Below are 12,063 nucleotides of genomic sequence, written 5' to 3' on the forward strand. Positions count from 1 at the left end.
ACTGCTATGATCCCACCGGCAAATGTGCAACATGACCATGCCAAGGCAAGTGCAGAGGGAATTGCAGATAAAGATTGTCTTGATTAGGGTGAGCAGATGCATTCCATTAGACTTATCTACTCTAGTTGTCCGTTCTGGCTCTCAAATTGATCATAATGTTGTCTTGCATAGCGGAAAGCTCCTCTGAAATGTTATCAAGTTTGCCATTCAGTTCAGAAAAGTCTGAGTGTCTACAGCTCTGCCCATCCCATCAATCTGGGCTCTTTGAATGGCTGCCATTGTCTTCCGAGTGTGTCAATTGACCAAAGCAATGCTCAATCCAATTAGCAGGTGACCTGTTATTATAGTTCCAAATTGAAACACATATCTTCAAAGTCATCAATCATGCCCTGCTGGTAAAATCAGGTCCCTAGATTAAATTAAAAACAACATTGCCAAGCACATGACCCTTCACTTCTCCCACGGACTGCAAATTTCCGTCAGGACAGGCAGTTTCCCACTAACCTGAGCTTCACCAATGTGTGTCTTTTGGGGGAGGGGGGGTTTCCTGTAGACATAATTTTTAGGTCCACAACTATGAAATAAGTGCCAATGTTATCAGCATTAGAGGGGTCCTTTAAGAGTCACGCTGCACAACAATCTGACAGTTTTTGAACCCAGCGGCAAGCACTCTTAACTCTCAATCAGTCAACCTTTGTTCGATCCTCGGGCAGTATGAAGGTGGCGAAATACACTCACATCTACTTGATAAAAGTTATTGAAATGTATATTATTTGCGGACGACACCAACTTTTATAGTTCGGGACATGACTTAAAAGCATTATCAAACATTATTGAACAGGAAATTATTAAACTTAAGAGATGGTTTGATGTCAATAAATTATCATTAAATGTAAAAAAAACAAAGTTCATGATTTTTTGTAAGAGGAAAAGGGGGGAAACGATCAAACTGTCAATAGATGGAATTGATATTGAAAAGGTTTCTGAACTTAGATTTTTAGGAGTGATACTGGATGACGGTCTGACATGGAAATCTCATATTGCACATGTACGGAAAAAGATGTGTAAGACTATTTTTATATCAAATAAGGTAAAATATGTGTTAGATTATAGGGTAATGCGTATATTGTATTGTGCACTTATATTGCCATATATCAGCTACTGTGTGGAAGTGTCGGGGAACACATAAGAGTAACATAAAGGCATTGTATCAACTACAGAAAAGAGCTATAAGGATTATTCATAAAGTAGATTACTTAGAACACACTAACATATTATTTATTAATTCGGGTTTATTGAAATTACAGGAGCTAGTAAAGTTACAGACATTATGTGTCATGTTTAAGGCTATAAGTAAAACATTATCAGCAAATTTACAAAAAATGTTTGTCATCACTTCTGAGAATGAAGAGCATAGAAGAAAAGGTCATTTCAAACATCAGTATTCAAGGACAACTTTAAAACAAATGTGTATATCAGTGGTGGGGGTTAAACTATGGAATTCTCTTTACAATGAGATAAAAGATTGTAAAATATATTCCAAATGAAAAAATATATATAAAGACAGAACAATAAGATCATTTGGACAGCCATAAGTGTTTACATTTTGCTTTATATTTATTATTTTACTTATTTTTTGCCTGGTTTTGTATTTGTTTTGTATCATCCCGTGAGGTGTATGTTACTTTTTTCTTCTTTTTTTTTGTTCGGTTTGTACTTCATGAAGTTGTGCACTTGTTGTGTTTTTTGTGTGTGTTTATTTGTTTGTTTTCATTATATTTGGATGTAATTGTTGGTTTATATGATATCCATTAAGTAAGACTACGTATTATGTTGAAGGGGGCAGAAAAATATTAGATTTTTCTTCATCCTGCTCCTTCTCAGGCATTGGTGTGTAAATGTAAAATTGAATAATTGTGGTATAATTGTCTATCGATCAAAGTTGCACATCAATGAAGGAGATAAATAAAAATGAAATGAAATGAAAGAAGTGTGTCTGAATACTTTAATCTGTATAGTTTCTACTCCCAGAGGGAAAAGTAACCGTGTTTGCTTTTCCTTTTTCAGATCCAGGCAAATTTAACTTCACTCCAAGGCTCTTCCAGCTGAGCAGCACATCAGGAGATTTTGTGGCCACAGAGTTCTTCCACCCGTCCAGTGCTCCGGACCTCGTCAGCTCTCTGCCCTTCCTGCAAGAAGAGCTGTACAATGCAGCACAACCAGGTGAGGCTGGAACACAGACAAACCCTTCCTGGAGGTTCTCCTGCTCATGAAGACGTTAGGCTGAAGAGTCTGTACTGTGTGGTCCACAGCGTTGTTCCTGGTGGACAACTTCCATGAAGTCTACCTGTGGCAGGGCTGGTGGCCTCAGGACAGTGAGACTCCCGGTTCGGCTCGCATGCGCTGGGATGCGGACAGGAAGTGTGCTATGGAGACAGTGCTGCAGTACTGTGAAGGTATTCCGCACTCAACCGCCCGTCTTTGGATGTGGATTGTTTCAAAGTTCTGTTTCTCACAGAGAAGAGCGACAAGAAGCCTCAGAAGTCCTATCTGATCCACGCCGGACTCGAGCCGCTCACCTTTACCAACATGTTCCCCAGTTGGGAGCACCGGGAGGATGTCGCCGAGATCACTGAGAGGGTCAGTAGTAATCGAAGGGCCTGATCTACTAAAGATGTGCGTGTATTAAAGCATGTGCAAACCTAATAGCGCACGCAAAGCTGATCTACCAAGCTTGTGCGCAGAGGATTGCATCTCTTATATAAATTAGAGAGCAGAATATATGATGATTACGAGAACACCCAAAAAATGATTCCCGGGTGCGGCCACCGCTGCTGCCCACTGCTCCCCTCACCTCCCAGGGGATGATCAAGGCTGATGGGTCATATGCAGAGGATAATTTCGCCACACCTAGTGTGTGTGTGACAATCATTGGTACTTTAACTTTAACTTTTTAACAAACTGGGAGGAAGAGATGCAAATAGAATTATTTCGCACTCGCAATGTGATTCATCAAGACTAAAGCTGTTCTGCGGACGCTGTTTTGTGCCAACAGTATATGTAGCACGTCTGATAAATGTGGGTAAACTGGTACATTTACGCACGATTGTCTTAGTAATTTAGGCCCTTATATGGCGATCTGACTTTGCCAAAAGATTGTACGCCTCCTCTTTTATTTGGACTTTCCCTGATTACATGGCAACAGCTGTTTCTAAAGGGACGGGCTCGTAAACAGCCATCGCCTTTGATTACAAAACAGTTCAAAAGAAAAGGTCGGTTCAAAAAAGAGGTCGTAAAAGAGTTCAAAAATGAGGTGTCTGGAACTTGGGCAGATCCTGCCTTCTCTCCGCTTTGTAGTTCTTGGGTTAAAACAATATATTTCTGTTGATTACAATACATGAAAGAAACACAACACCTTCATGTTGCTTCCCATCCTACACAGTGGAGTTTTACAAGCCTTCTTCTTGGTAGGTTCAAAGACAGCTTTTGTCTTCTTGCCGGGAACTCATTTCAACACAAAGTTTTGTGATAACTTAGATACAATTATTCTGACAGTGCTCATCAATAACATCAAGCTACCGTCATGTCTACATTCAACGACCTAAACGGGGCTACTGCGCATGCTCTTCACTACTGTGGCATGCTGGGTAATGGAGTTCTTATGTTACCTAGCTCATAACATCACAATATATATAGCTGCCTTAGGCCAGCTAAAAGGCCTTACTAACAACTTGTGATCTGATTGGCTATCACAACTGTCTGTCAAATGTTTGAGTCCATTCACTTACAGTGCACGGACGCCCGCATTGTTGATTCTCAAGGCCTCCGGCAGATTTCGTACAGCATAGCAACATAAAGCTGAATTCTGATTGGATAAAAACTCTATAACCTAAAAACAACAGCATAATATAAGATGAAGACAATATGAATACTTGTAGATATTTAGGGGATTTAAATTGAAAATTACTTTTATCTTTAATTATGATGATGATTTCTGGTTATGTTAGGCCAGCAGAGAAGGCCTTGCTGGCCCTGACGGCACACCACTGTTAAAACCACTAAATCAGGTGGTTGCCTACAGCTAAAGCTGTTAAAATTTTCTAGACAAAGCAGAAATAGAGCGCCTCAATCCAATTGCGGTATTAACTTTTTGCTTAGAGAGAGCTACGAATAAACCAAAAGCAAGAGAGCCTTTGCCGCATGCTGAACTGAGCTCTCATGAAGTCGGCCAACCAAAAAAAGAGCTCATGTTGTGTTGTCGTGGTGTTGTTCCTGTGCGCTGCAGGAGGCAGAGGTGTGCAACCAGATCATCCTGGTGGAGGACGTGTTGGCCCGTCTTAATCAGAACACCTTCCCTCTGGCCCAGATGCAGGCCCGGCCGCTCCCGGAGGGCGTGGACCCGCTCCGGCTGGAGATCTACTTGTCTGACCAGGACTTTGAGGTCATTTGTCACTTACCAGTTTCATTTAGTACAGTGAAGTTGTGAAGGGTACCAAAATAAGTAACACTTTTTGGGTCCCCATGAACAATAATAGGGTACCTTGAGGGCGGGGCTAGAACAGAACTGCACTGGACTAGACCACCCGCAGGTCTTTTATTTTAATAGTTCCCAAGGACGTTCTTTAAAATAATGCTTATTAAAAGGTAGGGGTGTTCCCATCTGTGATTGATATCAGATATCAGTCCAATATCAGCAAAAAAAAACAAGTCGGATGATGTTGGCTGCTCCAATACAAGCAGTTCTGCAGTGTGTTTACTTGTTCAAAACTGGACAGCCAGTTATCCAATCTTTCAATAAGCACACAAGGTTGGCCTTTTCTTGTACTGTACTATTTAGTCAAGTCATTTACAAAAGGTAAATATGGTAGGCTGCAAGCTACTAGAAACTAGCAGTAGCAGCTACACAAAAGCTAAGCACACAATAGCACACAAGCTACACATAAGTTGATTGAACAATATTGACGTCTGAAATAGCACATTTGTCAATATAAACAAGTATCGAATAATTATAGTTGCATATTAAAGGCCTACTGAAATGCGATTTTCTTATTTAAACGGGGATAGCAGGTCCATTCTATGTGTCATACTTGATCATTTTGCGATATTGCCATATTTTTGCTGAAAGGATTTAGTAGAGAACATCAACGATAAAGTTCGCAACTTTTGGTCGCTGATTAAAAAGCCTTGCCTGTACCGGAAGTAGCAGACGAGTTGCGTGACGTCACCGGTTGTGGAGCTCCTCACATCCGCACATTGTTTTACAATCATGGCCACCAGCAGCGAGAGCGATTCGGACCGAGAAAGCGACGATGAAAGATTCGTGGATGAGGAAAGTAAGAGTGAAGGACTAGAGGGCAGTGGGGGCGATTCAGATAGGGAAGATGCTGTGAGAGGCGGGTGGGACCTGATATTCAGCTGGGAATGACTAAAACAGTACATAAACACAAGACATATATATACTCTATTAGCCACAACACAACCAGGCTTATATTTAATATGCCACAAATTAATCCCGCATAACAAACACCTCCCCCCTCCCGTCCATATAACCCGCCAATACAACTGAAACACCTGCACAACACACTCAATCCCACAGCCCAAAGTACCGTTCACCTCCCCAAAGTTCATACAGCACATATATTTCCCCAAAGTCCCCAAAGTTACGTACGTGACATGCACATAGCGGCACGCACGTACGGGCAAGCGATCAAATGTTTGGAAGCCGCAGCTGCATGCGTACTCACGGTACCGTGTCTGCTATCCAACTCAAAGTCCTCCTGGTAAGAGTCTCTGTTGTCCCAGTTCTCCACAGGCCAATGGTAAAGCTTGACTGTCATCTTTCGGGAATGTAAACAATGAAACACCGGCTGTGTTTGTGTTGCTGCAGTCGGCCGCAATACACCGCTTCCCACCTACAGCTTTCTTCTTTGCTGTCTCCATTGTTCATTGAACAAATTGCAAAAGATTCACCAACACAGATGTCCAGAATACTGTGGAATTTTGCGATGAAAACAGACGACTTAATAGCTGGCCACCATGCTGTCCCAAAATGTCCTCTACAATCCGTGACGTCACGCGCTGACGTCATCATACCGATTGCACTTTAGTAAGCTAACCCGGCCGTATTGGCATGTGTTGCAATGTTAAGATTTCATCATTGATATATAAACTATCAGACTGGGTGGTCGGTAGTAGTGGGTTTCAGTAGGCCTTTAATAACACATACAAAGTATCCGCACCATTCATGTCACCAAAGAAATCTATTACCTCCACACTTCTAAACAGTTAATAATAAATAGGTTAGTGTTTTTCATTCCTATCATTCATTTTTGATTGACTAGTTTCACTTGGTCAAGCATTTTCTAACATTCCACACAACAACATTTTCAAAAGTATGTATGATTTGCGCTGATATCTTATTGGATCAATATCATTACTCAACGGCTCCAATATTGGTATTGTATTGGTAGTGGAGAAGTCTTATCAAGACCGCATTATTCAACATACTGCATTTTGACCTTAAAGGGGAACTGCACATTTTATTTTTTATTTTTTTTCTATCATTCACAATCATTATAAGAGACAAGAACACACATATCACACCAATATCAGTAATGTATCACCATTTAAAAAGGTGTATCAGGTCAACCCTATCAAAAGGTATAGACTAGTGTTAATTCTCTACTTTTTGGCAGCAAACACCATATCATCATCAAAATCCATCCATTTTCTACCGCTCTTCCCTCTCGGGGTTGTGGGGGGGCTGGAGCCTATCCCAGCTGCACTTTGCCATTCAACTTAATTATAGTATTGTAAGCACTTACCAATAATTCCTCTACATTGTGTCATGTCATTCAACATCCATCCTAACGTCCTTCAACTCTCACTTTGCAGACCAAGTGGTAGGTGGATTGAGGTAAGGTAAGATAAGATATGATTGTCTTTCTCCTCGCTGATTCTTCAGTTGTTGGTGGAGGGTGGGCGCGTTTTTTGTGCACGATTACCTGATAACATTTACGAAATGATTGAGGAGATGCACCCTGGGATTATACATACTTTATACCAGTGGTTCTCAAATTTTTTTCCAATAAGTACCACCTCAGAAAACGCTTAGCTCTCCAAATACCACCATATTGACCAACAGTAATATAGAGTAGTGTAGTAGGCCTAAGTTATCATTAAAAACAAGGCAGAGGTTTTATTTAACAAGTATATTTAATATTTTTGGCCACTGTAGCATTACACATAGTTTGAACAGTAACACTGTGTTTGAATATGGTAAAGTAAAACACTATACTCACATCTTTGGCATACCACTATATGGAGCCCGCGTACCAATGGTGGTACACGCACCACAGTTTGAGAATCACTGCTTTATACTATTGCACTACACTCTTGTGTCACTCTTCTTCACTATTACCTTTCTCATGACTGAATGCATCTTGTGTTCACCATCACTGCACTCTATGAAGTTATGCATGAAAATTCCATCTAAATATGTCAAACATTTTTAAATGCATGTCACATTTTTTCCACACACTGAAATTAATAACAACTTGTACTTGTGTTACTTTTGAAACTGTTCCATTGAGGCCTTTGTGTAACAATACCCTATTACATTACATCAACATATGTACTATATACTGTAATATAAAAAGTGTTGTTTTTTTTAAATTCATATTATTCATGTACGCACTGTAGTCCAGTCTTTTCTTCATAATTCATAATTCCAACAGTATTTAAACACACCATATACTACTGTAACTGACCTTTTTATACTGACAATGAATATAACCATTTGTTGTATTGGGGTATATTTTCCCTGTTTTACAAACATTTCCCCTAATTCCATCTGTTTAATATGTATAACAACTAATGTTACAATGCTAACAATTATTTCATAAACCTAAATATTTTTCTTTTTTTTTTTTTTTTTATTAAAAACAACCAGGAAAACACTCCTTTTTGGAGATACACTATATTGCCAAAAGTATTCGGCCACCCATCCAAATGATGAGAATCAGGTGTCCTAATCACATGGCCCGGTGTATAAAATCTAGCACTTAGGCATGGAGACTGTTTCTACAAACATTTGTGAAAGAATGGGCCGCTTTCAGTTATTTCCAGCATGGAACTGTCATAGAATGCGACCTGTGCAACAAATCCGGTCGTGAAATTTCCTCGCTCCTAAATATTCCAAAGTCAACTTTATTGTAAGAAAAGTCAAGAGTTTGGGAACAACAGCAACTCAGCCACCAAGTGGTAGGCCACGTAAACTGACAGAGAGGGGTCAGCGGATGCTGAAGTGCATAGTGCAAAGACTTTCTGCACAGTCAGTTGCTTCAGAGCTCCAAACTTCATGTGACATTCCAATTAGCCCACGTACAGTACGCAGAGAGCTTCATGGAATGGGTTTCCATGGCCGAGCAGCAGCATCTAAGCCAGACCTGGGCAAATCAAGGCCTGGGGGCCACATGCGGCCCGTTAAGCTTTTCAATCTGGCCCGCCGGACATTCCCAAATCAATTTTTTTAGATCTATAAGATGGAAAGTGTAGCTGCCATTATGATGTGCGGTGATGTTTTCTAATGACCGTAAGTCTTCAACTATACAAAGTATTTCAATGGTTAGAATCTGCGCTTTTGCATGATATACTAGTTACTATGGTAACCTAATTAGTTATTATGGTAATCTAATTAGTTAGTATATTAAATCTACGTCACAGCAGGGATTTTTTTTAGTAAGTAGGTAAATGTTGTTTACATATATATACAATCACAAAGCGCTGTACAAATCATAGGTGAAGTAAAACAACAATTACATTTAAAACAACAGGGGCAACATCATAAAAAGGATACAAAGTGGATTAAAAATGATAGTTAAAAGGTGCATTAACTTAAAGCTTTACTAAAAAGAGAAGTTTTCAAATGAAAGTTTCAACACAGTCAAGATCACAGATGGACTGGTGCAAATTGTTCCAGAGTCTGGGAGCTATAGCCTGGAATGCCAGGTCTCCACGGGTTGTAAAACGAGTTTTCGGGATCTTTAGAAGACCCTGGCCTGAAGACTGGAGGCTGCGCACCTGAAAAGTAGGGGCATAACAAGTTAGTGATGTACTGAGGGCCCCCACCATCATACTTGCCAACCCCCCCGGATTTTCCGGGAGACTCCCGAAATTCAGCGCCTCTCCCGAAAACCTACCGGGACAAATTTTCTCCCGAAATTCAGGCGGAGCTGGAAGCCACGCCCCCTCCAGCTCCATGCGGACCTGAGTGACGTGTCAACAGCCTGTATTCACGTCCGCTAACCCACAATATAAACAGCGTGCCTGCCCAAACACGTTATAACTGTAGAATGATGGAGGGCGAGTTCTTGGTTTCTTATGTGGGTTTATTGTTAGGCCGTTTCATTAATGTCCTCCCAGCGCGGTAACAACACACAACAACAGCAGTCATGTTTTATTCTACCGTAAAGCAGTTCGTCTGCCGTAAACAGCAATGTTGTTGTAATATTTTGAGTTGGAGGCAATAACCAGGCGAGGTGATGAAGTACGTCTCTTTACTGTAGACTTCAGAACAGACTCACACACTTGACGTCAGGTGCGCAACACCACGTAAATCGTTGGCCAACCAAAAAGTAACCCCAGTACGCTATAGCCAACATTCACCAGGAGATGGCAACAGACAAACACAGATCACTCTATTACATTCCTCCCCTTTTAGAAATGTAGAAGTTACTCAAAAGAAATTAACAACCCAACCATAAAATGCAGCAGCTCAATTAAAAAACTGTACTTAAGCCACATTCTTTTTTTTTTTTTAGTATTGAACTCTTGACCCTCATTTGTAAACAATAACATGCTTATTATACAAACAGTATTTGTACACCTTTAACACAGATTTTTATACTGTCTTCAGAGATTCAGTTTTTTTGGTGGTACTCGAAACCTTTCTGGGTACCTGCGAAAGGGTGTTTGTTCAGCATGGTTAGAAAAATAGTGACAGAGAATAGAACAAGGATGGACAATTCAACCCTTAACTCAACAATGAGTAGATGAGTGTGTATATATATATATATATATATATATATATAATAAAATAAATATATATATATATATATATAGCTAGAATTCACTGAAAGTCAAGTATTTCTTATATATATATATATATATATATATATATATATATATGAAATACTTGACTTGGTGAATTCTAGCTGTAAATATACTCCTCCCCTCTTAGCCACGCCCCCGCCCCACCCCAACCACGCCCCCCACGCCTCCACCTACCGAAATCGGAGGTCTCAAGGTTGGCAAGTATGCCCACCATGCAACGCATGGAATGTCAGGACTAAAATTCTAAACTCAATGCGGAATTTAACTGGAAGCCTTCGTGTTCATATTTCGCGGTGCTTGTTGCATTTTTGTTGCGTTTCGCTTGATTGTAAAATATGTGGATGGAGAGGGGGTGTGACGTTCATATGTTGTCAATATTCAGTGTTTTAACCTTCATAGTTAATATTCTAAATGCCACATTCTGTACATTGTAGGTTGCTCATACAGTTAAAAAAAAACCCATTTAAAATGCCATTAGTTTTTTAAGGCGGTCTGTCATAACGTTTTTAGCATTCAATCAATGTTGTATTAGTGTTCCTAAAAATCAGATATACCGGCCCCCAGACACATTTTTTTTCTCTAATTTTGGCCCCTGAGTCAAAATAATTGCCCAGGCCTGATCTAAGTCATAGATCACCAAGTCCAATGCAATGCGTGGGATGCAGTGGTGTAAAGCACGTCGCCACTGGACTCTAGAGCGGTGGAGACCCCTTCTCTGGACTGATGAATCACGCTTTTCCCATCTGGCAATCTGATGGACCAGTCTGGGTTTGGAGGTTGCTAGGAGAACGCTACATTTCGGACTGCGTTGTGCTGAGTGTGAAATTTGGTGGAGGAGGAATTATGGTGTGGGGTTGGTTTTTCAGGAGTTGGGCTTGGCCCCTTAGGTCCAGTGAAAGGAACTTTGAATGCTCCAGGATACCAAAACATTTTGGACAATTCAATGGGATGGCACTTCAAGTTCTTATGTGAGTAAAGACAGGTGGCCAAATACTTTTGGCAATATAGTGTACATTGTTTTTTGAGGAAATTGAATTTGTTTGTAGCTGATGATTGCTTTCGCGTTGCTGTGTGCTTTTTGCTCATTTGAGTTGTGTGTTTACGTCCCTTGCAGGAAGCTTTGGAGATGAAGAGAGAGGAGTACGAACGTCTACCAGGGTGGAAACAGGTCAACTTAAAGAAAGTCAAAGGACTGTTTTAAGCACGTTTGATTGAAGACGGAAGCAGAAGAGCACAAAAAGACTTTTGAGTGATGGCGTCACTGAAACAGAATGTTTACATGAAGACTGGAGATGTGCTACTTCCTGGTCCGGTGTCAGGACATCCCGACATGTTGGTCTTGAGACCAGAGACGGGGACTCGAGTCTGCGACTTGGACTTGTTAAATGTTATTGCCAACATTTTTAAACACACTGTTACTGTTGGAGGCAGTACAATACACTTGTGAATGCCAAAGGAAAGCTTGCATAAGAAGTATTTTCATAAGTGCATACATGCTGACCGGACAATATATAGCGGATGACAGTGTGACCGTTACAAGACTTGTGCGCAACTCCCCTTGAGACCATCAACGTGGTCTATTGGGAGTTTCCTGTGAACGCTCACGCCTCAGAGTCGTGAGATAACTTGTGGGGCGCTTGGTGTCAGAGTGACATCCATGCTGGGCTTGTGTGTACGTGTCCACGTGCGTGCAAATGAACCCCGTTTGAGCAAAATTATGTCGTTTGGTGGCGACGTTGTAATTTAAAGGCTTGGTGAATCTGTATAGTGCCTTTTTTTTTGTTTGTTTGCTTTTTGTGTACAGTTTATACAAGGACATTCTAGTGTGTATTTTCAAAGACTTTCTTTGGGATAAAAAAATGACGAGAGAATCCAAAGTGAGTGCTGTTGTGTCTACTGCTTCATACATTAAAGCACTTTAATTCACTTTTAACCGCCTGAGGTTGTTTT

The 12,063-nt window shown here is 40.6% G+C and overlaps 1 protein-coding gene across 1 annotated transcript in view; it reads left to right on the forward strand.

Annotated features, from left to right (window-relative positions):
- Nucleotides 1-11,614, forward strand: part of svilb (supervillin b) — an 86,770-nt gene extending 75,156 nt beyond the window's left edge. Inside the window, exons 36-40 of the mRNA XM_061979001.1 lie at nt 2,068-2,223; nt 2,313-2,456; nt 2,519-2,640; nt 4,286-4,441; nt 11,228-11,614. Of these exons, the coding sequence (XP_061834985.1) occupies nt 2,068-2,223; nt 2,313-2,456; nt 2,519-2,640; nt 4,286-4,441; nt 11,228-11,314 (665 nt within the window). The 3' untranslated portion in view covers nt 11,315-11,614. The remainder of the gene's footprint in view (nt 1-2,067; nt 2,224-2,312; nt 2,457-2,518; nt 2,641-4,285; nt 4,442-11,227) is intronic.
- The last annotated feature ends 449 nt before the right edge of the window (nt 11,615-12,063 follow it).

This window comes from Nerophis lumbriciformis, linkage group LG19 (assembly GCF_033978685.3).
Source record: "Nerophis lumbriciformis linkage group LG19, RoL_Nlum_v2.1, whole genome shotgun sequence".
Lineage (NCBI taxonomy): Eukaryota > Metazoa > Chordata > Actinopteri > Syngnathiformes > Syngnathidae > Nerophis > Nerophis lumbriciformis.